The sequence below is a fragment of the Streptopelia decaocto genome (genome assembly GCF_964273445.1).
Source record: "Streptopelia decaocto genome assembly, chromosome: 14".
Classification (NCBI taxonomy): domain Eukaryota; kingdom Metazoa; phylum Chordata; class Aves; order Columbiformes; family Columbidae; genus Streptopelia; species Streptopelia decaocto.
The window spans coordinates 369,292-397,218 of NC_138669.1; the positions used below are offsets into that span (position 1 = coordinate 369,292).

Below are 27,927 nucleotides of genomic sequence, written 5' to 3' on the forward strand. Positions count from 1 at the left end.
TCCTGTCATTTTCCTTCTGAATGAAAGCATTTCAATACCAGGTGTACTTTGTAGGGTTGGTGTTTGTTTGGGGTGTTTGTTTGTTCTCCCCACTATCACTGCCCGGACGTCCCAGGAAACCCTTCCCGGGATGCCCGGGCGGCGGGGCCTGCGCGCTCGGACGGGGCGGGCGCAGGAGGCGGAAGGGCCGCCCGGCTCCTCCCAGCGCGGCGGGCGGGGCGGCGGCGGGCGGGGCGGCGGCGGGCGGGGCGGCGGCGGGCGGGGCGGCGGCGGGCGGGGCGGCGGCGGGCGGGGCGGCGGCGGGCGGGGCGGCGGCGGGCGGGGCGGCGGCGGGCGGGGCGGCGGCGGGCGGGGCGGCGGCGGGCGGGGCGGCGGCGGGCGGGGCGGCGGCGGGCGGCCCGGGGCCCTGGCCCCTCCCGGGGGCACCAGCCAGCGCTGCGCACTCCACAGGGGCTCCCGAGCACACGAGAAGTACCTGATCTTGTGACAGTCGCACTCCTCAGGCCGCTTCTTCTTCAGATGACCTCTCACCTCCCTCAGGTTTTTTATTTTATTTTGCAAAGTTTCAATCTAAAAAAAATAAATAAATAAAGATACCAGTTAAAAAAATACATCCGGATTTAGCCTTTTTCTGACCTGCTCAAACCCAATGGTGACCCATTGTCACCAAATGCTTCCTTTTCAGCACCTCCCACGAATCCCAATCCCACCATGAACAGCGGGAGGCGCGTCCCTGCTCCCGCTGTGCCGAGGAAGCGCGGGGCCGGGACACGCAGCCCACGCCCCCTCCTGCTGCCACGGGACCGCGTCCTGTGCTCCCCGGCGCATCCGCAAGGGGAGAAGGCGACTCCAAGGAAGATGAAGCCCTTACACTCCAGCCTGTTCTGCAGCTGCGAAGGGGACGGGGAAGCTCTGCAGCCTCCTCTTCAGAGCTGCTGAGGACGCGAGGCACCAGCGCTCCTCGTTCTGCACGGCAGCCTTCGGCGGTGCCCGCCCGCGCAGGACGTGGATTCAGCAGCAAGTTGTGCCACAACACGGTTTATTTTTAACTGCCCATTTTTTTTTCAGGAAATGAAACTCTTGCTTTGACAGCCCAGCACACACAGCCAGCACAGCCCATTTCCACCCAGACGGGTGTTACGGGCTTCTACTCCGGTTCATTACACAGCAGAAAAAACAGAGTAATCCAGCATGAACAACAAAGTCACTGCAAAACCACCACGAGGCATCCGTGACCGGGAGTCTAGTGGAAGCGCATGGCTGCTGAAGCACAGACAGGGCAGCGTTCGAAACACACACAGACCAGCCCTGCGACCCTGCATCAGGAGCACAGCAGGACGTGCCGGCCCTCGTTTCTTTGGCACTCCACACACCCGACATCTCCAGAAAAAGAGTTAGAGGAGCACGGTAACACTGAAACTGCCCTTTGCTAATTCTAGCAGAGCTCGTACGTTTTTCAGTATCTGCCTTGCTGCTGTCCATCTGCAGCGTCCCAGGAGGCCGACGAGTCCCCAGGCAGGACTGTGCTGTCAGCCCGCGGATTCGGTGACCTTACAGGAGGTCTCTCCATTTACCCTGCTCTTTGGCATTCGCTCCATCATTATCTGGTCTTTAGAAGACTGTGTCTTTCAGGTGCAATGTGTGAGGGGTTTGAGCTTATATTCTTTGATATAGGTGACAAAAATGTCAGATTCATTTTATAGGCAAATTTCACTATCTCCAGGAACTTCATATCCACAAGCATAAGGAAAACGAATGCAATTCCAAAGTACAAGGGTTAAACACAAGCAAGCAAATAAATAAATCTAGAAGCACCAAAAGTAATGAATCTCACTTTCCCGGGGTTTCTGTTTGACAGCTGAAGGCCTCGTTTGAGGGGCACCCCGGGGAGCGGGGCCAGTGCCACCTGGAAAACATCCCGGTGCAGCTTTTCCCAGGGTGGGAACACTTGTGAGTCTCTCATTTATCTGATAGGCTTGTGATATTTCTCAGCTGTCCCTTCAGTTCCAGTTCCCTCCTCCACTCAGCATCTCGTCTGCACAAACTCAGAACTGCTTCTCTCTGCAATATCTATTCTGAAATCAGCCAGCAGTTCAAGAGGTTCCACGGCAGGCAGACACACAAACACGTCAGCACGACCCCGTGCTGGACACGCACGCCCACAGCGCGGGGCCGAGAACGTCACCGACCTCGTGGTCAATGTGGAGTTTGTGGTCCTTCCAGGCTTGCAGAGATCGGTACAGATCCGTGTCGCACTGAACCGTGTCGTTCTCCAGGATATAGCACCTGGCATGGAGAAGCAAACAGGGTTTATTACAGTGGATACACACAGGGTAATGCAAACAGCTGGTTTTAATAACAACTCAGGACAGATGAGAAGCCAGACTGGAAATGACACGCGAAATTCAAACAATGTTCATTCAGGAGAAGAAGAGTGTGCTGGGAGCAGGAAAGACGTCTCGTCGGAGTTGCCATGGAAATTTTCAAGGAGAACGCTGCTATCGAGCAGAACCTGGTGACTGCTTAATTTCTGTATGTAAATTGTGCTGCAGAGCTCCTGCTCATTCATTAGCCTGTCTACATAAATAATCTCTACTAACCAGAAAGCACTGAAAGCATCACTCAGAACCAATCTCCCAATGCATAATCAAGTGATACAGGGCTAATGGCAAGGATAAAGTACTTCTTTATAAGATGTATTACTATATCATAAACCAAAGGAAGAAAAAAGGACACAAATTTTGCTGTTTTCTACAAAAGGGATAAATTTTTTCAAAGATATCTCCCCGACTTCAAAGGCTAAAACACCCTCTGATAATTTTAAGTGCTTATGTTTCACTAACTTTAATGCAATCCAGATTTTAAAATTCTTTCAAAAAAACCCATACAACCAAACAAAAAACCACACGCTTGACAAATGTACTTGAGAAGTTTCCTAGGGTCAATAAATACCAGGTAGCAATTTCTGAATACCTGTTCAAATTAAAGCTCAGTACGTTCAGTACTCATGTATCTTCCTTAAAGCGCCTCATGCATGTCACCCTGTGCTGGGGACTCCTCAGCAACCTGACGGTTCCTCCTATGGCTCTGGGATTCACCCAGCAAAACAGCAACAATCAATTTAACTGGTCCAGAAGAAAAGCACAAATACTGATTGATGAGCCCTGAACACTCACGAGAGCTGAGATAAGAGGGCACGATCCTGCGATGCCCACCCAGCTACATTTCCTCGTGTCAGCGAGTCTCTCGCCCCGTAGACTGAAGGCAAATGGAAACCATGGATGTCAGCGCAGCTAACTGGCTCGTGCATATTTACACGAGCTACTCATTAAACAGCTTAATGCATGCAATCAATAATGTTTGGTGGATTTCCTGATAATTCACAAGCAGAAATGGTGAGTAAACTAATTAAGTACAGTTGAAGAAACACCATGAGCCCCTAGACTTGCATGTGAGGAACAGACTGAGCTAGTAAAGTGCCCAGACAATTCCCTCACCTCTCTCTCAATAAGTCCCATTTCCCAGTGCTCCTGGGCCATGCAACTCCATTCGTAATTAATACAGATTTTCCTTTCCTCGCACTGGCTACAGAAAGCTGCGAGCGGCTGCTTCCCCCCTTGGGGCTGGTGTGGTGTTGGAAATACAAAGCACCCCGGGACACCAAGGGGGGCACCGCTGACCCGGAGCCGCTGGTGCGCGGCAGCGGGGTCGCAGCCGCGGGGTCGCAGCCGCGGGGGCGCAGCCGCGGGGTCGCAGCAGCGGGGTCGCAGCAGAGGGGGCGCAGCTGCGGGGGCGCAGCAGCGGGGTCGCAGCAGAGGGGGCGCAGCCGCGGGGTCGCAGCAGCGGGGTCGCAGCAGAGGGGGCGCAGCTGCGGGGGCGCAGCAGCGGGGTCGCAGCAGAGGGGGCGCAGCAGCGGGGTCGCAGCAACGGGGTCGCAGCAGCGGGGTCGCAGCAGAGGGGTCGCAGCAGAGGGGGCGCAGCTGCGGGGGCGCAGCAGCGGGGTCGCAGCAGAGGGGTCGCAGCAGCGGAGTCGCAGCAGAGGGGTCGCAGCTGCGGGGTCGCAGCAGAGGGGGCGCAGCTGCGGGGGCGCAGCAGCGGGGTCGCAGCAGCGGGGTCGCAGCAGAGGGGTCGCAGCTGCAGGGTTGCAGCTGCGGGGTCGCAGCAGCGGGGGCGCAGCAGCGGGGGTGCAGCCGCGGGTCCCCCCGTGGTTCCGCAGGCGTGCGCAGCTGCGCCGCCCGTCGGCGCCACCGCAGCGCAGCAGACTGCAGAGCCCCTGCTACAGCTCTTCAGGCCCCTCTGTACGCCGCAAAATTAAAACTAAACTGAAAACTGTTGTACAAACGAGAATAAAAATTTTAGTGAAGCTGGACTGGGCATCCGAGGACACGATGAGCTTATCACAAGTTAACGCCCATTTATGTGGAGCAGCCACTTCAGCAGCAAAAGCTTTTAGAAATACATGACGTGCACTCACCTGTGAGTCACTTTTATCAGGTTGGGGGCCGTATACTCTGCAATGCCACCAGTCCCACTGTACTCCCCCGTGTCCTTCTCGTCCTCCTCCCTCTGCATCGCGTGCCGTTTGGTGACGTTTCTCAGCGAGACAGGCTGGTAGCCATCCTCCAAACCCAAGTTAGAAACGGCTCCATCCAGCTCCACAGACACAGAACGGATGGAGCGATTCCGGACGTAGCTTGGTTTGTATTCTGCACGGAAAAGGAAGTGAAAGTATTAAGGAGGGGAGAAACAGCATGTTACAACTGGGAGAAAAAAACCAGCCCGTACTGTGACATTTGGAATTAGCCGGATGACAAATGGGGTTTGTAGCAGCTGCCCTCAGAGCTGCTGCTTCAATAGGTTTTGCAGGGACAGGCGGACACCTTAAGGCAGGACACCGTGGGGCAGCTGTAATGCAAATGCACAGGAATGGCAGAGGGGAAAGAACATGTGCTTGTCCAGTATCACTTGGAGAGCAAACGGCTCGTCCAAAGTCCCAGCTCTGCCCAGGTGTCACTAGATGGCGGTAACACACCAAACCCACCCGGGACAGCAGCCGCGGGTCCCCCACGGTTCTCCACAACCCCCAGGGCGAGGACTCCCGCCCCGCTTGCTGAAGAGGCCCCGGTGCTCGGCCGGAGCCTCTTCTCAACTCCATGCTCTCTCCTCAAGGTTAGATGCTGGAATTCTTGAGAGTGATTAATATCTGAATCTTTCTCCAAATGTAATTCTTTCCTTCGCAGTTGTGGCCCGCTGCGCAGCCCCGTTGGTGAGTTTGCGCACGGGGCAGCGCCCTCCGGCGCTACACACGCCCTCAGGCTGGGCTTCTGCATCCGCAGCCCACGGCAAAGGGAACCGTTTGCTACAAATTGTCACCATGCAGTATGAGATTCTCATTGATCTGCTCACCGCTATGCCTTCCAAAGTTCTCTGTCCTGCCCAAATCCCCAGAGCTCCTCTACTGTTCAGTCTGGAATGGCAGAAATATATCCTAGTTACAGAGTCCAAATCCATACCGAAATTTCCCTGCTGTATGATGGGGGCCATCTCAGACCATATTTCCTGCTCACCGCCAATGACTGCTGAGAGTCACTCATTACACTGAGCACAATCATCTCATTCCTTGAGAAAAAAGTACAGCCCAAGTCCCAGAGCCTCCTCTCCCCTCCCCTCCCCTCTCCTTCTCCATCTCCTCTCCTTCTCCATCTCCTCTCCATCTCCCTCTGCTCCTCCACCTCCATCTCCTCCAGTCCTCGCTCTGTGTGTGAGACTTGGAGCCGCCCAAGACCCCAGTGCCAGCCGTCGGGCCCCCGGCTGCTCTGGTGGCCTCACGGGCCCGCGGCGCTGACTCCTCCTGCAGCCAACCCATGTGCCCAATGAGAAGACACATCTGTCTCGCAACCCCAAGCTCTGCAGACAGCCCAGCTTTCTCTACGGGGTAATATCCATAACATCCCCAGCAAAACGAGCCAAAAAAAAAAGGCAGGGGGGGAGGTAGAACAACCAAAATGGACCAAAGAAATACTATGTCAAGTGGCATGCTTCGGCATTAACACAGAATGACTTTTTTCAAGAAGCCTTATGCTAATCCAAAAGGTCTCAAAAGCCATTTTGCAGACTGCGGGAAGAGAAATAAACATCTCCTCCCACCTCAGGCTGGCCCAAGCACCAGATTCTTGTCAGCGCCACGCGCGGGAAGCAGAACACCAGCTGCACTGTCGGGCTTTGCACATTTTCCTCCTGTGGTTCAAAGTCTATTGCTGATATTAAGCCAGGTGAGTCACTGCTCAACAGGGGAAGAGAAAAAAAGAAAGAGAAAAAAACCCAAAACCAGCCCCATTTCAGGCAGCCAGTCAGGAAAAGTTTGACTAAATGAGAAGGAAACTCCCATCTTTGTAGAAGGAGGAGGAAGTTCCAAAAAGCTACACCCTGACAATTATATTCAAAGCATAAACTCCCACTTCTTTAATTGTTCCCTGATTTCATCCTGTTAAGCTCAGCCAACTAACAATTCACCTTCTCCCCAGTGCGACAGGCCAGCGCGGCCACACCGCCCGCCGAGCGATGAACAACGGGAACCGCGGCGCCCGGCCCGCGGCCAAACAGCCAGGACAACCAAACACAGCGGCCCGGTGACACAGCCAGGACAACCGAACACAGCGGCCTGGTGACACAGCCAGGACAACCGAACACAGCGGCCTGGTGACACAGCCAGGACAACCGAACACAGCGGCCCGGTGACACAGCCAGGACAACCGAACACACCGGCCTGGGTGACACAGCCAGGACAACCGAACACAGCGGCCTGGTGACACAGCCCAGGCCAACTGAACACAGCGGCCTGGTGACACAGCCAGGACAACCAAACACACCGGCCTGGGTGACACAGCCCGGGCCAACTGAACACACCGAAACACGGCATAAAAATCCAAATACACATCATCAGTATTCAGGTCACCCTCTTGCCATTCGTGATCCAGCGTGCCAGCTTTTTGGTGGTCTGTTCAAAAACACCTTGGTATGTTACCTTCACTTGTACTGCTTTGTGCCCATTGAGTGTGCGATTTATTGCGTGAGTGCATGTAAAAGAACAGCCAACACCAAAGACAAGAGTGTGTGTCAACAGGCCCGCGCTGACCTGGTCCACTGCGCGGCACAGCGGCTGCGGGAGCGGGAAATGAGGCAATTATTGCACTCAAGACACAAGTAATGGGAACATGATTGTCAAGATCCTACGTTGTGCTGCTAAGGTTTATGCCTTAGGGGTCAATGAGTGAGCTGGAGGGTATGGTACGAACTGCCTGTTCTGAGCAGAACGGGAGGAAACCCCACCATTCTGACCTCTCCGCTGGAGAGAGCAGCTTCGCTTCTCCGCACCCTCCTTCACACCCAAACCAGAGGTGGCTCTACGCTTAACCACCTCCTCTGGATGCTGTGAAAATCAGGTCATGTTTCAGAAGCGCGACGCAGATGAAAAGTACTTAAGTAAGTGTTATTAGCAGATAGCATTATGTTGCCCTCACTTAAATCGTTTTTCCTTTTTATTTAAGTGCCTTCAATTTACTCCTGTTATTTTACTCCCTATGACTGAACTTTCTTCTGTGTGACTTCAAAAAAATGAAAGTTAATTGGACTGCAAGATCTAGTGTTATTTAAAGATTATCTGCTGTGCCACATATTTAAACAGCAAGTATAGTTGAGTAATTTCATCCTGGAACCAATAATTTTTTTCAACTAAAAATTAGCTTAGTAGGTACTAATCAGCTTGCAAGGCAAATATAATGGGAGAAAATCAATTTAAACTCTCTGTTTGAAGCTTGTGCCAGGTCATTATACAGGAAGACTAATCTGCTAAATAATTAAGGCTCCTTAGGAGTGAGACGAAAGAAACATTACAAGTGAATAATAATTCTGTGCTGCCCTTCGCCTCTTTAATCTATAATTAGACTACGTACTTCAAATATAGATGTTAGTCCGACTGAGGTTTAACACAGAGCCAGCGGAACGGGCTTTCTGAAAGCGCACCCGCCCTGTGCCACGCAGCCGGGCCCGCGGCCCCGCCGAACGCCGCCTCTGGTGAGCCAGCCTTGCTGCCGGCTGCGCGCAGCACAGCACCGTGCAAACAACCAGCTTCGCTAACGAAGCGCACGCAACCTTATTAAAAATAAATTACTGCAGTAACAGCTCCAAGCACTGCAGTACCTACTGAAAACTGGAGCATGTGCTGTAAAGCACTGTTCGTGTTTCACGGCCTATGTCAGGATGTGCTGCTTGCCACTACACCGTGTGCACTGCCTTTCCTACTTCTGAAGGACATAAATAGGCAACCCTGTTTTGGATCAAAACACTTCTCTTCCTACATACAGAGATGTTTTCAGATCTCATTGTCCAATATAAGGCATACTGTTTCACAGTTAGTTACACAGAAATACATTGATAGAACTCAGCACCCATGAAAATCAGGACATTATGCGTACTATAGTGAACAGACTCATCACATTTTTCTAAGGCAGTAACTGAAGACACAGTGAGTTCACTTACTTTTCTTGGAGAAGAGTTTCTTCCTCCGTCCAGCGTGGCTCAGCTTGTATTCATTCTCTTCACAATTGCAGTCTTCGCTATTCCTGTTGTAATACTTGGGCAAAATATTGGAGGTGCCTTTGCTGTTGCCCGCAGCTGCCAGGTTCGCCATCCCCTTGCACTTGTGCAGCTTGAGCTTCCCACTGGCGTCTTCCACGCACTGCCATTTCTGGAAGAAAAGTGTCATCGTTAAGACTGTCCCAACTGCGCTTTGTCCACCGGCCAGCTCCAGTGATCTGCCAGAGGTTCCTGGTTGTGGTAAGCTGAGCTGAGGTCCATCTGTCACCCACTACCAGAACAGAGGTTTTCTGTAACCTTCCAACTGCAGACAAACAGGAATTCCTCAGGACAGTCTTGCGTTTGTTCCTTGGAGGCAGAACAACTGGAAGTTCTTAACAAATTCACTACTACAGCTAAAACCATGGAGGTGAAAAGTGATGGCTTTCAGCAGCACAACTGTGGCATAAACCACGACGTGGTGTGGAAAGGCTCCCTGCCCAGCAGCGAGTCTGCTGTGGCGCTGCAGGAACCTGTGGAAAGGCTCCCTGCCCAGCAGCGAGTCTGCTGTGGCGCTGCAGGAACCTGTGGAAAGGCTCCCTGCCCAGCAGCGAGTCTGCTGTGGCGCTGCAGGAACCTGTGGAAAGGCTCCCTGCCCAGCAGCGAGTCTGCTGTGGCGCTGCAGGAACCTGTGGAAAGGCTCCCTGCCCAGCAGCGAGTCTGCTGTGGCGCTGCAGGAACCTGTGGAAAGGATCCGTGCCCAGCAGCGAGTCTGCTGTGGCGCTGCAGGAACCTGTGGAAAGGATCTGTGCCCAGCAGCGAGTCTGCTGTGGCGCTGCAGGAACCTGTGCCGCTGCCGCGCCAGAACAGCATCAGGCTCCAGGCCTGCACGTGATCTCAGCCACAACCCGCACACAGGAGAACGTTCTGGAGGAGTCCCTTCCTCTTTCCCAGTTCAAATGCCTGACAATGGGACGATTTTAATCAAGTTGTGGATTCCTTTACTGTAAAGATCTGGTCTGAGCTGATTATCTAGACCTGCCACTTCCAGTATATAGTTCACTCCACCCTAAGGTGGTCATATAAAAGAGATAAGAAAAAGGACTGCCATGCCTGTTTCTCTTCACTGACCTTTAAAAGGGTGTAATGACTGGATCAGCCATGGAAGGCTGTAGGCCGGCGTAGTGAGAGGTTATCTCCATCTTGAGTGTTCCTCTTAATAGCTTTTCCCACTCAACACCCTTGGGCTGGACAGGCCGTGCTGAGCTGCGCCTGTGAAGAGAATCGCCTCCCTCTTCCACTCAGACTAGAGAAAATCTCATCTCTGATCCCCAGTTCCTTCTGCTGCTCAGAACTTGAAGTCACTTGCTCACGGGTCCTTTGTGCAAAGGAGTCTGGCCACCTTCATCCTGGCACAGAAGTCCTACCCACTTCCCAGATACATCACAAAATGATCTCACCTACTCCTTCATTTACCGACACGCTGCGAGCTACACAGCTGGGCTCTGAGATACATCAAACCCCTCACGGCGGCAGTTGCTGCTGCTTTAAGTAGAGACTTTGGGAAACACTTCAGCTTTCTGCTCAGTCTCGAGAGGCGTTCCTCTTTTTCCTTATTACAAAATTCAAGGTCTGTGCCTCTGGGACTCACTGGAATATTGACAATTTTCCAAATAAAAGAACAGAAGGAAAAACTGCAACAGCTTCCAAGTGAGATGCCATTTTACAGCAGCCTGCAGCTCTACGAGGGACATCCAGCCACCCCGGTTCCCACAGGGGGTGCCCGGGCTGGGACCACAGAGCCAGCGTGTCCCGTTGAAATTCACTCCATTGTTTGCATGGCAGAACAGCGAGACAACAGTGTCACTGTGCTTCTATAACACAGAATTTAACAGGAGTCCAAGTGAACTGGCTAGTTACAGTGGATTTATCTGTGTCCACAGGAGACCCTCTCATTGGAAATGATCAGAGTTTTATGATGTGTCCACTTATTTCCTCAGACAATTGGATGACAGGTCTCCTGAGCTATAATTACTTCTTAGGTGCTGACACTGTGTCCAGTCTGCTGTACAATCCAGGTCTGGCCCTGCGCAGACAAACCTGGATTAACTGTCAGCACAAGGAATGACAGGAAATCAATGAGAGATACTGACAATAAGACACGGGGATCAGATCTCTTTGCACGACTGTCTTCATCTGCAAAGCAGGACACATTTACCTAGACGTGGTGTAGAGCAAAAATAACTTGAAGAATATATTTCTGAGTCTTTTTTAAATAAATGCTTAATGGCAACACACAGGCTGAGCTTTGAAGTAAAAGTTATTTTACTAGAATAAGCAATGGTTTCTTTCACAATGAAAAATTATGTAAAAATTTTGTTGCTGTTTCTCATTTCAAAACACCTGAGTCTTATTTTTGAAAATATACGAACAAACTTCATTTTCTGCTCAGTAGAGCTCTATGCTGTAGGTGCCTGATACATGAAAAATGGAGATTCAACAGAAGGCAAGTGAAATGTCATGATGAGAACTACTGTAAATAAGCGCTCTGATGTGTGGCCCAAAAATATTTTCCCTCTGTTTCTTTCATCTCCTGTCAAGAAGTGATGCTCGTTTTCCCTCCAGGTGAACTGCAAAAAATCCCTTCATTTCGGTGCAGTTGAGACCTTTCCAAGGCAGTGAACCCCCCAGGCCCCGCCGGGGGCGCTCTGCGCACCAAGAGGCCCCCGCCGAGCAGCCTGCAGAGCCGCGGACGTGACTGCAGGCGCCAACGCCCAACACGTGCAAAAGAGTTCCCAAGCTTTTTACTCTTTTTCCACAAAACAGATACAGGCGTGTGTGTGGATGTGTCTGAGAATCAACAACTTACCCTTGCTCTGCTTGTACGTACAAATACAAATGCTCTAGGTCACTACCACAGCTGTATCAGTTGCAGCCATTTCCACGGGACACTTTCAGACTCAGTGAAGAGGGGCAGAACTGCAAGGGAACTGTGAAACCCCTGCTTGGCAGTCAAGAAGCTTGGAACATTGTGAATTCTGGCATTTCAAACTGGTTTCTAATGCACAGCATAGCATCGTGCAGAAACCTGTGTCAGCCCCTGGAGGAGATTAAAATATTTTATAAGAGGTAATCACCATCCAGCAGCAAAACATAATGGCATAGAAATAGTGGATCAACTCGATCAGTCAGGAAAACAAAGTGCCCTTAGTTCACCACTTGCCCCCAACTTTTCAGGTCTTTTCTTCATGACACCTGAAGATGTACTCCCAATTCAAGTTCTATAGCGCATAGTGTCTCACAAGAGGTAAGGAAAGCCAGTTTAACACAAACTAAACGTCACTGGAAAACCCAGACTCCCCCCAATCTTCATCCCAACTCATATCAAAACTCCAAAGGAAGAACCTGTCTTTCCTCCCGTAAAGCCTTGCACAACAGCTACTCAAGACATCAAATAAACGGCATTTACAATACGTCCTGAGTCCATCAAGCTCACATTGTGCAAGACTTTCCAAACACCTCATTTAGTCTTAAAGCTATTGCAGCTGGAGATTTCCCTGCATCCTCAGGCCGGGGGGCTGCTGTGCCTGTGCCCTCCGCCCCCCGTGCTGGGCTCTCACACCGCCCAGCGCTGCCCCCCGCCCCGCACGAGCTGCCCAGCATCCGCGCACGCACGGGAGTGCGGCCTTCAGTCCAATGGAGAAACCAGTGCCCTCTGCCCCCGTGCTGGGCTCTCACACCGCCCAGCGCCGCCCCCCGCCCCACACGAGCTGCCCAGCATCCGCGCACGCACGGGAGTGCGGCCTTCAGCCTAATGGAGAAACCAGTGCCCTCTGCCCTCCGTGCTGGGCTCTCACACCGCCCAGCGCTGCCCCCCGCCCCGCACGAGCTGCCCAGCCATCCGCGCAGGGCACGAGAGTGCGGCCTTCAGTCCAATGGAGAAACCAGTGCTCCTGGACAGAAGGGTGTGCAAAGGTGCAGGGCAAAGGCAAAAGAAAGAGTTTGTAGCATACATTCTCCCCTCCAGACCAAACTACCTGCTCTACGTATGGACGAGAGTAAATTCAGACTTCAGTATCAATGAAACCTGAATCTCGACAGCAGCAGCTGCAGACTGAAGAGATGCCCGGCTTCCCGCCAGTAACACCATTCACCTTGGGCATGCAAATGACTCTTCAGCAGAAAAAGACATGTTGTATCTTTTCTGTGTGTCAAAAGCCCATTATTTCCTCCACAGCCCCCATCACCATGAAGTGGTTTTTGCATTATTGTCCATCAAGGTCTTCTTACCGTGACAGCAATCACAGATGTTAATTCAAAGTCATTACTTGAGGCCCCAGTCAGAATTAAACAGCCATGGCCTTCCCTGTAGGATTTTCTCCCTGCAGTTCGCTCCTTTTCCTCAGTGAATCTCTCTCAATTGACACTGTTTTCTTTAGGGAAAGGGGCTGATCACACAAGCCTTGCTAAGAAACAATCCCGTACAGAAACACACGGCTTCCAGAGCTCAGCCTTAAATCATCACGCTGCGTCTCATCAGCTCCGCTTTTTGTGAAGCAGACGAGATTCCATTCCCTTTTACAGAGAAGCGAGAAGCGAAACTCCGCTCAGCCAGCCGCCAGCAAGGCCTCCCCGGCGGGCGCAGGACACGGGCTCCAGCATCAGAGATCCTGCGGGACAACAACCTCTGCCCTGCCAGCACCCCGAGAGCAGCACTTCAGCACCCCCCATGCTCTTCAGTTATGTGGGTGCTTTCTGAACGCCATCCTGCTGCCACGTTGGATGGGGAGCTAGAGACAAACTGCTGTAAGGCCTAGAAACACTCCAGCTTCCAGGACACATTTCTTCTTCTATGAAACAGCACAGTTACGGTATAGTTACGAGGAAACAGCTGAAGTTACGGTTTAGTCAGCTCTTCTCCTTTGCTTTGCTCCTTTTGTTATTTTTTTATTGGGCAAATAACGAGGACAAACCAGCGCAACCCTGGAGAGCCGTGAGCCCTCCTCTGAAGGGGCAGCTCCACTGCCCACGCGTTCCCGGCGCAGCACAGCCCACCTCAGCGCCATGGCGTCCCGCACGCGTCCCCTCAGCGCCCACCTCAGCGCCATGGCGTCCCGCACGCGTCCCCTCAGCGCCCACCTCAGTGCCATGGCGTCCCGCACGCGTCCCCTCAGCGCCCACCTCAGCGCCATGGCGTCCCGCACGCGTCCCCTCAGCGCCCACCTCAGCGCCATGGCGTCCCGCACCGTCCCCTCAGCGCCCACCTCAGCGCCATGGCGTCCCGCACCGTCCCCTCAGCGCCCACCTCAGCGCCATGGCGTCCCGCACGCGTCCCCTCAGCGCCATGGCGTCCCGCACGCGTCCCGCCCCGCGCGCTGACGGGGAGCAGCCGCCCCACGCCTTGTGTCAGCGTCTCTTAGATTCACGCAGACGCGTTCCTCAGCTATTTCTGACCAAACGTGCCCAACTGGAATTATTTTCTTCGTCTTTTAACATGTTTTCCCCTTGGTACCTTCTTCCGGTTTATCCATTGACAAGGATGACTCTAGTTTCCTCGGGTTCGTGTCATCAGTACATCAACAGCAACACCCGGTCTTCATTCCGACTGGACATTATTTCATTACCCTGGCTCACAACGTTTGAAGACTCCGAGCTCTGAGCTCTCAGCTCAATCTCAGTTGTCACACACTACGTACCACTCAAACCTTACAATTACAACATGGATGAACAATTTCTTGACAGAAAATTTGGAGGCCTTTTTAAATGCCCCAAACTGTAGCTGTACACTAGTAGTGGAGGAAAAAAACCAGCAGCACCACAAGGCGAATTGATCAGCCCGAGGTCCCACAGGGAGTCTGCAGCAGTTCTGACCCTGGAGCCACCTCCTGGCCTCCCGCCCAGCATCCTCCACTGCCACAATGCCGGGATATTGGAAAGAAACGGGCATTTTTACTGATTCTGTGTCGGTACTGATTGGGGCAAGCCGCCCGCAACACCCACTGCTGGGCGGTTAGAAGGACGAGGAGTGTAAAACTCTCAGTTAACAAGAGATGCAGATTTCTTGGTTGGGTGAAGCAACAACAAGCAAAAAACCACATCAGTAAAATAGCCCCTGGAAATCATTATAGGCTATTTCTGGCTGAAGGAGGAAAATAGTTTGGTTAATCGCAATTCCTGATAAGGAATACAAAACAGCCTTAATAAATCATCACTATTTTAATTTTCATGGTTTGTTGCCTCTTAATGTTATCAGTTTGAGGGCTGATAAAATTTTTAATGTACAAAGTTATCAACAAGTCATTTCTTGTTGCAATCACAGATTAAGAACCGGATTCTCAAAGTTGCTGAGCACATGCAACTCGCAATGGAATCCAGGAACTCGAAAGATCCGCCTAATGAGCTATTAACATTATCTGGATTCTAGCGGCTTGATACGCTTCACTTATCAACAGAGCCTGAATTCTTCAGTAACCTCACGATATCTCTGCCGGGTACAAGAGAGCCAGACAACCACAAAAGATACCCAGATCAAAACTTTCCTTCTCAGTTTTTAAAGAAATTCCTTATAAAACCTGACTTAGTGTCCCAGGTCTGGCCAACACTGAGTTCAAGCTATAGTGCCCTCAGGACACGGAGAAAAATCCTTCCTGCGGCTCCACCCTTGGCACAGGCGGCGGCTCATGATGATCACGGCGGTGGAGCTGTGGTCTGGAGGCACCGCCGGGAGCTGCTGCCGCGCAGACCCCGTGACCGTGACCGTGACCGTGACCGTGACCGCGGCAGCACCGCGGGCGGGGCGGTGTCAGCGCGGTGACTCCGGCGCGTCCCCCGCACCGCTCGACGCGACCAGCCCGTCCCCACCCCGGCGCGTCCCCCGCGCCGCTCAACGCGACCAGCCCGTCCCCACCCCGGCGCGTCCCCCGCGCCGCTCGACGCGACCAGCCCGTCACCTGGTGAAAAAACTATCATATAAAATCATATTTTTAGGGCTTTTTAAAGGCAATTTCTACTTTTATCAGATTTGCACATAAATAGGCCTCTGAAAATAAAAAAGGATTTGAAAAGGAAATACTGTGAATTCAAACAACTATTTTTTTCTTCACAAATTAGCGATACTTTTGTACTATGACAGGTCCTGCTAGAGACAGCATTTAACACGTACAGCATGGGCCCCTTAAAATAATCAGCAGTGCTGCAGGTATCGCACGTTTAACAAATGCGCACGAGGTTGGCAAATGATGTAGAGGGAGATTTTGTGCAGCTGTTACGGTGCCGTGGAGCGGCGGGGAACACTCCACAGAGCAACGCTGCTCCCGTAATTGGCTTCCACAAAGGCACATTAATGCAGCCGCCAGATGAAAGTGGGTCAGCTTCCACTCAGGAGCCAGCTCTGAACTGAAGGGACGAACTACACTGAAGAGGAAAAAATGGTGTGGAAGCCATTAGGTACTAGGATAAACGTTTTCTATTTCACGTGGGAAGAAAGAGCTCATCTCTTCTAAATCCTTGAATACAAATGCTGAGCTGCTTTTTCATCTGAGCCTCCAGTCGCCCTTTGTTGGATGCAAATAAGTAACACAGACCAAACCGTACTAACTGAAAAAGAAAACATGGCAACACACAGATTCCCATTGCACTCGGAAGAATTTACATATATTAGTGTTGCCAAAAAAATCCCACATAATGGACTCTGAAACAAGGTCTTAAACAGCATGAATAGCCTCATCTCCATGATCCTGGTGCTCTCTTATCAAAACAATTATAGGTCAAGGAGGGTGACACAGATTTGCAAAGGAAGAGCATTTTGTGGTGGTAGAACGGTATTCACCAACTTGCACGCTCACAGAGCAGCATTTCCAACTCCTCGTCTCACATTCTAAGCTCTCTTTACCTCTCCTTCCTCTGAGCTCTGTCCTTGTCTCTTCCCATCCCCTCCCCTCTCGAGTGTCTGTCCCGCATCGGTGCCTCTCACCGCTGCCCCTCCAGACTCCCTGGCTCTGCTCAGGCTGCTCTGCACGGACCGGCAGGTCCCGAACACGAGTTTGAGTCCAAGAAAGAGCCCCAGTGACCTCAGCAAGCTCCCACCTAACTCTGACCCAGCCGCCTCTCCATCTTTGCATCAGGATGTGGAAATCCGCCTTTTGCACTGAATACTGCAGATACTGTTCCGTATACAATAAGGTGTCCTGCAGGATCAGGAGATGTTTCCTGAACACCCACTGTATCTGTACAGCATAAACCCCCCACGGCAGGGGGTGTTTTTCATTTGGGCTCACTCTCCTTACTATGCAGAGCTGTGAACAGCACCAGCAAACAGACAACACCCATCTGTCATTTGAGAAGCTGGTCTTGCTTCACTCTGAAGACTTTTGGGTGCACCCATATTTGGACACAGTTTATCTTCAAATAAGCACATTCATCTCCCCCTATTCCTGCTGTCTAGACATACTAGGACATGTTCTCCAAAGCAGGGGCTGGATGGATTGAGACTCCCTCGAGAGCCCTTCCCGGACTCTAATTGACTTGATTGTTAGGCAGTTTTTCCTGATGTCCAACTTACATTTCTTTTTTGCTCAATTTCATCCTATCACTTCCAATTACGTCTGACTGCACTGCTCAAAACAATTCTTCTCCTCTCTGTCTCCTGACAACGAGGATGCAGCACACGCATCTCGTATCAGCACACCTTCACTTTGCAATCTATTGGCGACTCTGAGTACAGAGCTGGCATTTTATGCTCACTTGTTACAGATGTCAAAGATATTTTATTATCTATGGAAGAAAACATAAGGCTGTGGATGCGTGTAGGCGATACAGGGCTGTCCCCCTTTCTTCCATAACGGAGACATGTGGTAATGAGAGTAAGAAAGCCTGAATGCAGCTAAGAGCTTATGCAGAGAGACAGCTTCAGTGACAACACGGACTCGGAAAGTCTCGCTTCCCTCGGCTCTTCCAGTAATGTTCAAAATAATTGGAAAGAGGAAGACAAAAGGAAGAAGCTGAAACATTTCTCAAAGGGAAAATACTGATGGCAAAAGAAAAGCTGTACTTCCACAAACCACTTACTGGATGGTGCTGTAGCAGAAACAATGACTTTTCCCCCAGTTTCCCAAAGAACATTGCAAATTCAAAAAACAATGGCTTGCTCCACCCCATCTAGAATTTCAGCTTAAGACATCTGATGACAATAAACTACCGCACAAAATGCTTCCTTAGGTTCAGTACTTCTAAGAAGAACAGGACGTTATAATCTCTCTGTATACTAAATCTGACAAAGAAGCCACAGGAGGAAAAGAGCAGCTGGAAAACACTTATAAATTGGATTCAGACACCTAAGGAACAAAGGGCTCATTTCACAGGTGCAGGGAACCCCGTGCCTGGCACAGCCAGGAGCAGGGGGTCTGGCCTCCGACAGCAGAAATGAACCGCTGGAGCCTCAGCGGCCCATCACCGACCCACCGCCCCGCCAAGCCCTTCAGATCTCGCCTGCAAAAACAGTTATATATATGTAACAGTTACATAAATGTATTCCACAGACGGACTCACGCCCACAGCCTCTGAGCTGGCGGGATGTGAGGTAATGCCAGCTGAAAACCTGACCCGCTGGCAGCGGACCCGTCCACCTTCACCCGTGTCCCCAGCCCTTGCAGGCTGCTCTGCGCGGCGCCGGCGGGACGAGCCGCGGCACGGGGCCGGTTTGCCGTGATTCCAGAGGACGGGACTCCCCGGGAGCGGGGCTGCTGGGCTCTGCCCGCTCCAGCGGATCCGCACGCCACCTCCTCTGCCCACACCACCTACCGATACTGCCCAACTCGTCTTTCCTCAGCTTCTCTAGTTACCCATTATTGTAAGTAATTCCAAATAATAACAACAAAATGAGTTAAATTGAGATTCCAAAGCAAAGGGAGCTATGTGTATTTGGAGAAGGCCAATCTGTTAGGTTTGTTGTAGCTTCTCATTGTTAATTAATCCCAACCATATTCCATTTGGGGTATAAAATGTTAAAACAGCCTAGGCAGTTCTCTTAACAGCAGCCGAATCAATACAGAGGCACTTGAATCAGCAATTTCCTGACTGACAGTCCATCCCATAAATGCTGTAATACAGTTTTGAGCAAAGGCCACAGAATGAGCCATTTAATTTACGAGCTGGCACTGGTGACACGGTGAAGGACATCGTCACAGTTACAGCACTAAGCTCAGCCCAACTACCACCGCTTGCTTTCAGTCAGGGGTACAACGTCCTACCTGCCCGAGCTGTTCACAAGCTGTTTGATACTCCGCTCGCTGACAAAGGTCTTTCACACGCTGGTATTTGGGTAGAAAGTTTTCTTCTTGGGCATCTACCTTCTCATTCTCCCTCTTATGCAGCAGTTTACTGGAAAAGAAGAAAAAAATGTTGCATTAATATTAATGCCAAGATATACATACAGTTTGCTGAAAAGGCTCACAGGAGCAGGTTATCTGCCACGTCCACAGCATCACTGGTGGCCAAAGCTTAACAGTCCAGTAGAAACTAGCACTTATCATCATCTCCGATAACACACAGCTATTCGTATCGTGCCCTCAGGGAGCCAACAAAAGCGTAAGAAGCCAAGAGAGTGTGTTTCATGTCTGACTGGCAGCAGCAACACCCGTCGATACAAGGAGATCGTATCCTCCTCGCTCTACGGGGCTGCACGCGGCACACCTTTCAGGCCGTGTTGTGTACCGAGGCGGTCACAGCGGGAACGGCCAGCAGACGAACACCCGGGAGGAGGGTTAGCTGTACACCCGGGAGGAGGGTTAGCTGTACACCTGGGGAGCAGGGTAGCTGTACACCCGGGAGGAGGGTAGCTGTACACCCGGGAGGAGGGTTAGCTGTACACCCGGGAGGAGGGTTAGCTGTACACCCGGGAGGAGGGTTAGCTGTACACCCAGGGTGCGAAAGGAAAATGGGATTGCGTTTCCGCCTCTCAGTGCAAGGAGAGCTCCCTTCCCCTCCCCAGAGCACGTCTCTGCAGGCAGAGGCCACGCGCTCCCTCCCGTCACACAGTCACCGCCGTCACCGCAGCCCGGCCCTGCTGGCACAGCTAAATGGCTTCAGCTCTGCAGTGGAGCTGCTTTGGCTATTCAGTATACTTCTATTTAAAAGGACTGGGCTTTGTGATTAACGCTTTCCTTACCCTCTTTCCACTAGGAATGAGTCTCTCCACACCTTCATCTTTTTCTTTAAATGGAACCTGGGAGGAAATGAGGAGAGGAAGAAGCAGTTCCCACAAAACCAGTAACCAAGTCATGCCCCAGTTTTCTCTCCCACCCCCAGTTCGGATGAGAAACATGACGTATAACGGCACAAGGGGACATGCCGCTTTACGAAGCAGACATTGCCTCTCCAGTGCAAACCACGAACAAACACAGGACAGGTTTGTTCTCACAGGGACAAAATCTAACCCCCATTCTCACAGGACAACTGTTTCCATATAAGCACGTTTAAGGCACAGGTGATTAACTGGATTGTCCTTCATCACACAGGATCGCAAATTAAATCAGGATTTTCTGACTCCCCTTTGGGCTCTTAACCTGCGCTCTGCCCGCACAGTGTCCTGATCTAAAGCAGCTGCTCCCTTCCCCTCTCCCTCCACCCCAGTACTTGTAAAGCAAATCTCCCCCTTTTACTGCTGATTTTTTCCAGCAAGCACCCAGTCTCGTTCTTTTCCTCAGTCTTTTTCCAATGAATGTATTGATGGAAGGTCTCAAATAATAACTGTGCGATTCTGAGATCTAGTCTGTCTTTATGTTCTAGCGTGATACACAACTGACCCTTTCAACTCAGTCATTCTACAATTTATTCAATATGAAATGCTTTGCTACAAACGATGCCATAGAGACTTTTAAAATCTATAACCCATATAGCTAAAGACCTTCGTATGTAGCCCTCTCACTGTTACACAGATTACATTTAGTATAACCACATGCCCTATATGCCATACAGCTAGTATATGAATCTGACAAAATGAAATAACTGAAGTCAGTCACGTATTGCCAAATGAGTCTTTCGATTTTCCACTGAATGATGTACTTGTATGGATAGTAATTTTATTATATTTTCCTTTAAATTTGCTGCGTGTTGCTGAACACTTGTGCAGTCTCCTGTACAAACACACACGTTTATATGCACATTTCTATTTCTTACCTATTCACTGGTCTCTCTGAATCCAGAAGCTTTAGAATGGATTTACCATCCATGTCAGATGGAATATCCAACCCAGCAATATCTAGAATTGTAGGTGCGAGATCAATATTCAGCACAATGTGAGGATTCCTGAAAAAACATATAGGAGAACCTGTGTTAAACCTCTGTAGTGACACCGAGCATCTCCTGCTCTTCCACAGAGACCAGGGATCTGAAAGGCTTGTTTTGTGACACCTGCAAAGAAGAAAAGATCCAATTCCTTTACATGAAGGAAATTAAAATGTAAAACACAGGTAAGTTGCAAAACCTCAAGAAGGACTAATGTGAAGATGCAAAATTCCAGGACGGAGCATTTCTGAGAAAGCAAAGTAGCTCATAAGGCAAAGTCAGTTCATTTTTGCAAAAGAGGGTTCCAAAGTCTTTCAAACATGAGAAAACATTGGAAAAACTCCTTGGGTGTCTTAGAGCATCAGCGTCTGCCAAATATGCTGATGACTTTATTAAAAAGTAGCTTTGGCAGGTAGCACATGCTTTATCTGTTTCAAAACATGGTACAGAAGGAAGTATCTGAGCTCACCCCATGTTCTGGAGAGAACACGATGGGAAACACGCCGGCAGCACACGCTCTGCGCACTGAGAGCCGTGCGCTGTCCCCGAGCGCGGCTCGTGCTCCTCGGGGACACAGCCAGCGGGACCGTGTCTGAACTCCACTGGCTTCACCAGCGCTCGGCAGTGGAGGGAGCGCCCGTGCTCAGATCCCAAACGCGAGCTCGCGGAGCTCAGGGTCTGCTGGCACAGCCCAGCAGTGGAGGGAGCGCCCGTGCTCAGATCCCAAACGCGAGCTCGCGGAGCTCAGGGTCTGCTGGCACAGCCCAGCGCTCAGCAGCAAACGCCCCAAGTTCTGATCGGGGGACTGGGCTTGGCTACAGGTCTGAAGTGTTTTCAGTTTACATTGGACCTTACAAACTTATTTCAAATATGTCTATGACAGTGTTGTTTAATAACTCACAATATTACACACACACATATGGTTTATCAGCTGTGCACTGTCTTTGTATGTCTCAAAAAGCCTCAGGGAAGGCACTCAGCTTCTCAGAAGCAGGAATAAAAGGAAGCGAGCATCCTGCTACACAGACACTGAACATGAAGAGTCACTGTGCGATGATTTGCAGGCACAAAGGAAAGATGGGCCAGATGGGCTGCTATACATGTCAGTGCAGAATTCCAGCTCAAAATACAGCGCAGGAAAAAGCTGCTAAATTCACACTAATTAATGAGACACCATTTAGAAATTACTACATTTTTGAGCGAGCGAGCAAGCAAACAGGCACTGACAAGAGCGTGGATGATGAAGTAAATTGACGTACCTAATTTGATTTTAATTACTAATAATTGTGGTGTAGCATATTTGGTAATAGAAATGAGAGCTTAGTAATGACTTTCTACAGTGACTGCTATTAAATCTTCGTTGGTATCAAAAGGGAGTCATGACAATTACTCTGCAGGAAAAACACAAGGTTCATACAAACCATGGATGATTGAAGTCCTACCATTTAAAGAAAATCAGGCTGTAAGGGAAGATCACTTTATTTGATATATTCCCCAAGGTATTTCATCCTGTTCTTCCCATTTGTTGTACTGTGACAGGCTCTCCATTGTTAGACTGTGCTAGGCCGACTCCTCTGAATTTAGTAGAAATACATATTCATATTCAGAAGCCACTTCAAAATAAAACCCAGTGGGAAGGTCCCTCAGCTCCCGTGTGTGTCGGGGTGCGACCCCTCGGACAGGAGCGGGCGGGGCGGCCGCTGCTCAGCGCCGCGGGAGGCGGGAAAGGCGGCGCGCGGGGTCCCGCCAGCGCCCCCGCGGCCCCGCCCCCGCCGCGGGAGCACGGGCTGTTCCCGGGATCCCGGCCCCCGCCGCGGCAGCACGGGCTGTTCCGGGGATCCCGGCCCCCGCCGCGGCAGCACGGGCTGTTCCCGGGATCCCGGCCCCCGCCGCGGGAGCACGGGCTGTTCCGGGGATCCCGGCCCCCGCCGCGGGCAGCACGGGCTGTTCCCGGGATCCCGGCCCCCGCCGCGGGCAGCACGGGCTGTTCCCGGGAGCCCGGCCCCCGCCGCGGCAGGACGGGCTGTTCCCGGGAGCCCGGCCCCCGCCGCGGGCAGCACGGGCTGTTCCCGGGAGCCCGGCCCCCGCCGCGGCAGCACGGGCTGTTCCCGGGATCCCGGCCCCCGCCGCGGCAGGACGGGCTGTTCCCGGGAGCCCGGCCCCCGCCGCGGCAGCACGGGCTGTTCCGGGGATCCCGGCCCCCGCCGCGGCAACACGGGCTGTTCCCGGGATCCCGGCCCCCGCCGCGGCAGGACGGGCTGTTCCGGGGATCCCGGCCCCCGCCGCGGGCAGCACGGGCTGTTCCCGGGATCCCGGCCCCCGCCGCGGGCAGCACGGGCTGTTCCCGGGATCCCGGCCCCCGCCGCGGCAGCACGGGCTGTTCCGGGGATCCCGGTCCCCGCCGCGGCAGCACGGGCTGTTCCCGGGAGCCCGGCCCCCGCCGCGGCAGCACGGGCTGTTCCGGGGATCCCGGTCCCCGCCGCGGCAGCACGGGCTGTTCCCGGGAGCCCGGCCCCCGCCGCGGGCAGCACGGGCTGTTCCCGGGAGCCCGGCCCCCGCCGCGGCAGCACGGGCTGTTCCCGGGAGCCCGGTCCGCGCCAAATCCTGCGCTGCTGTGGGCAAAACCGCCTCGGCTACTGAGGCGACGTGTTCAGTCCAGCTGAGGAACCCCTCCCCTGCTCCCCAGAGAAAATACTGTAACTGCTGTAAATAAATGAGACACATAGTGCAACACCTACACAAGTGAACGTTTTGGTGCCTACCGATCCTGTGAATCAGTCAAGCAGCACATGGAATGAGCTGGTTTCATACCTATTGCTCCCATATGACACACTAGATCTCCTCCTCCATGGTAAAGAAAAAAAATTGCGTGGAAGACTTGGTGTGTGTTAATTATGCTAAAACATGCACGCTGATATAAATAAAAGGCAGCAAATTATGACACTCTGTCCAAAATAATTACTTAAGTGCAAATATTTGCTATTGAAATAATTGCGTGGAAAGTGTATTTACATAATTTCTTAGCTGATCAAAGCTACCATTTTAATTAACAGTCAGATTCTGCATGCTTGCGTGCATCCAACAAACAGCCTAACTATGTAATCGCAAAGGATGAACCAAAAAGAATCTTCTGTGGATGATAATACATGAACTATTATGTACATTCTTCTTCATAAACTGAAACAAGTGACTCCACTGAGTGATTCATGTCCAGCAATAATTAGGTACTGTGGCAGTGAACATTATCTCTTTTTTACTTTGAAAAGTCAAAGGACTCGGGAGGAGCGCGAGTCAGGACGGGCAGAGCCGTGTGCCGCCATCTGTCCGCAGGTCACTGTGACCAGAGGTGAGAACACAAAGGATTCTTCTGCCTCTGCGCGCGCACACACACACACACACACACACACACACACACACACACACACGCAGTAGCCAAGAACTTACAGGGATCCAGCCTCCACATTTGGACCTCGCACATAGAAAGGAACTCTGATATCAAACTCATATGGCATGGACTTGCCCTTCACCAGCCCGAACTGCCCAATGTGATACCCGTGGTCTGCTGTGTATATGATGTACGTATTGTCCAGTTCACCTGTTTCAACCAACGTATTGTAAATCTGAAAAAAGGCAAAACAAAGAGGAAATTCATTCCAGTTAGTGCTATATGCAAAATACTGGATAAAATTTTCTGTCTGTGTGTAATACACAAATAAATGACAACAGTTCAGGATGCCACTAAGTTATCACAATGGCCTATTCTGGATAATCCATATCACAGAATAACTTTACTAACCAAATACTGTGGCTATTACAAGGCAAGCCTCTGTTTTCTGTTTTACGGTAAGCACATTAGCATGCCACATTTTCAAAGGTGTTTGGGTTCAGTATTTTGCATGAGAGCTGTCAAGATGGAACCAAACACAGAGTAACAAGATAAAAGTTTCGAGGTGATAAGCAGTTTTGAAGTTTTCCCTCCACCTTTATCTTCTTCCTGCAGCAAACAATTTTAATAAAATGACAGCATTCTGCATCTCACATTTATTTAAGCAACGCTCGATGATCTTGCCTTCAGACAAACAAGTCCCCATTATGCAGAATGTATGCAAAATCTCTTCCAGATAAATAGCACTCAGCCATGCTCTCTCACCAGCCCAGAAACTAACATGGAGAATGAGGAGGAGCTTTAATTCTCTGATTGCTTCTATGGGTTCACAGGAGAATCTGTATGAGATATGTACCAGCCTGAGCACCGCTCATCAGTTTGTGGTGAGATTTTCACCTGCACGTGTCCGAAGGTGGCGGGAACCACCGCCGCGGCGCCTCGCACCGGCCCGGCACGCAGCGGCACACGACACCGCTGACTCTGCCTGCTGGCTTGAACGTTGGCTTGGTTTTTATTTCGAAAGACTATTAGATGCACATAACTCAGTAGAAAAGGTCAGGCTAATTTGGTCATTACAACTAAAAAACAACCTACCTGGTTTTGCCTGCAGTGAACCACCCAAGCAAAATCATCTCACCAAATAGCTGTCTCCCCTAATGCTGCTATCTGACCCATCTAAACACGTTCGTAATATGAAGCAGAGATCATACTTGCCCGAATCACTCCTGATAAGACATTACTAACAAGTTGATGCAACACCATCCAGATAATCTCATCTTTGCTTTGCAGGACTGCTTGTATTTTATGTTCTACCTTTTTTGAATAAGAATGCCAAGAGCTAAGCAGTAAATTGCAATACCTGTAAATGTGCCTCTTACAACTGGGAACGCACTCTTTTTCAGAGTGGCTTTTACCTAATTCAGATGGTTTTGCTCAAGATGCCCAACTTGCATGAAGAGATTTTATTGTTATGTAATGCAGATAATTAAAAACCATATCTGCCTATACGCTTATTTACTTCTGACATTACATATCCCAGGTCTGGTTTACCATGGGATTATTCCAGTTAGGACTCCCGTCAAATCAGTTTTTGCTGGGCTGTTGTTCTCCCAGAAACTCAGTGTTAGAGCATCGAAAAAGGCCCGCAGTTAGGTAGTTATTTCCAGAAGGCTGTGGGATGACTTTTCAATATCGGATTATACGTTTTTAGAATTTACGATGTACATTTTTTCAGGTGATCCCTCCCTCTTCCCCTTAATCAGTAGTGGCTCTGTGGCAACAAATCAGCTCACGCCACCCAGCTCACTGTACCTGTCATTAAGGAGACGAGGATCTTTACACGGTGAATAGAGACAAAACCCTCGGAGGTGAAGGGATCACACACCATTAAATCGGCTGCGGTCCTCCCCCTCCTTCCCCTGCACACAGCGCAGCCCGGAGCTGCACTGAGGAACAAGCGCCCGCTCCGCCAAGCCCCAGTGACCCCGATCTCACCATCTCCATGGAGTCGTCCACGGACATGAGTGTTTGAAGGCGCTTCCTCTGCAGCATGTTAGTGAACTCCATGTGTATGGGCTTCATGGGACCCGTATACCGCATTATCCAGTGCTTGTCTGGGTTTGGAGCGTAGTTATAACTGGGAGTGCTAAGGAACAGACACAAAACCGGCATGTTTTAGCAGAGTAGAAAAAAGTCACAATTGTATACCAATAATTTCTACTTGATCAACACTACGGGACCTTGGAAAAAGTCTTATACTTTTATGTTCTATATGAAAGATGAGTGAATGAAAAAAAACTCTGTGGGGAATAAAATCTATTAAAAGCATAAATACACATTGTTTTTGCAGCGCCTTCAGACTAACATGGATGCATTTCAAGGCCAAGAGACCGGGCTCAGCCGCTGCCTCCACAGGCACGATCTGGACGAAGCGCGTACCACAGAGCTCCTATTCATCCCACTGCTTTGCTTCCGCTGTGCCCACATCAGCACCAGGAATTACGGCTTGTGTGAGCTGTTTAACGATAACTACGCAACTTGCTGAAAACATCCAACCGTGTTCTTTAACAGCTGTTTTGAACTACTTGACCACTTCCACACTGGTGCACCCGGAGCAGCACAGGCACCCTGCCCGCTGCTCTCCAACGCGTGAGCCCGTGGCAAGCAGAGGCGGACACAGAGCCCAGAGACCTGCCATGAGAGCAGGGCTGAGGCAGCAGCACCGCGCGCTGCAGACGCCTTGAGCCACCAGCTCCTCCGTGATCACCAGAAACTTGAACTGAAGTCCCTGCAAAATCCAGAGAGCTGGATTCAGTGCCGTCCTGGAGTCCCACCGCCCCTCCAGGCTCCCATGGTCCTGGAGTCCCACCGCCCCTCCAGGCTCCCATGGTCCTGGAGTCCCACCGCCCCTCCAGGCTCTCATGACCCTGGACACCATTGAAGTGATGAGGAGAAATATCACTGACTGTCCGTGATCTCATTTTGTTGGCAGTTCCAGAGACTGTTTTTCTGTGCATAACTATATTGCTCTAGATTAGCTGGACTAAACAACATATTTATTTGGATATATCATTACCATGACGTTGACTCTGTGCCACCAGCTCACTAGAAAGCAATAGCTTACATTTGCAAGAAATATTCTTTTTACCTGCTATATGTATTCCTAAAAATGTATGATTACTTAACACTGAGAAGCACCTCTGTCGCTTTCTCCACAGCCTGGCTCGAACACCTCACCTGCAGAGTCGGGAACAGTAAAAATCCCTGCCCCTGTGTGAGTTGTTGAGGCTCCTTGTTCATGCAAAGCAATAAAACCAGCCTACGCAAATGTGCAGGCCGAAAGGTGACACAGTAACACGGGAAAACCAGCAGATATTAGGCTATTTTCTTCTTCCCAGCACACAATTTCCTGATAAATTCAGCTCCTATATGGCAAATATCTACTGTTGTTTTTGTGTACGCAACGGAGCAGCAGAGTAAGTTATTTAGATAAACAATAGTAATGTAAGGTGAAACTTCTCCTTGAAATGCTGTATATCTAATGTATCTCTGAATATGACTGGTAGTCCTAAGAGTTTTAATATAAATTGGACATTAACAACCGGCCAGTGAAACGCTCTATGCCGACAGCCTCTGTCAGACGCCATCTGACAAGCGCCCGCGGGCGGCACACACAGGCGTCTTCG

The 27,927-nt window shown here is 51.0% G+C and overlaps 1 protein-coding gene across 10 annotated transcripts in view; it reads right to left on the reverse strand.

The window, feature by feature from the left end:
* Positions 1–27,927, reverse strand: part of SULF2 (sulfatase 2) — a gene marked incomplete at its 3' end in the record, with an annotated part of 102,163 nt that overhangs the window by 5,110 nt on the left and 69,126 nt on the right. For 9 of the 10 annotated variants that reach the window (XR_014185375.1, XR_014185376.1, XM_082065125.1 and 6 more), the window contains 9 exons: positions 26,237–26,387; positions 24,301–24,476; positions 20,749–20,877; positions 19,739–19,795; positions 18,822–18,951; positions 8,539–8,746; positions 4,475–4,706; positions 2,190–2,286; positions 476–570 (listed from right to left, as the gene is read on the reverse strand). Coding sequence is in view for 8 of the 10 variants with exons in the window: in XM_082065125.1 (XP_081921251.1) it covers positions 476–570; positions 2,190–2,286; positions 4,475–4,706; positions 8,539–8,746; positions 18,822–18,951; positions 19,739–19,795; positions 20,749–20,877; positions 24,301–24,476; positions 26,237–26,387 (1,275 nt within the window). Of the gene's footprint in view, positions 1–475; positions 571–2,189; positions 2,287–4,474; positions 4,707–8,538; positions 8,747–18,821; positions 18,952–19,734; positions 19,796–20,748; positions 20,878–24,300; positions 24,477–26,236; positions 26,388–27,927 lie in introns of those variants that run through there. The other variant, XM_082065126.1, reaches the window with a different exon arrangement.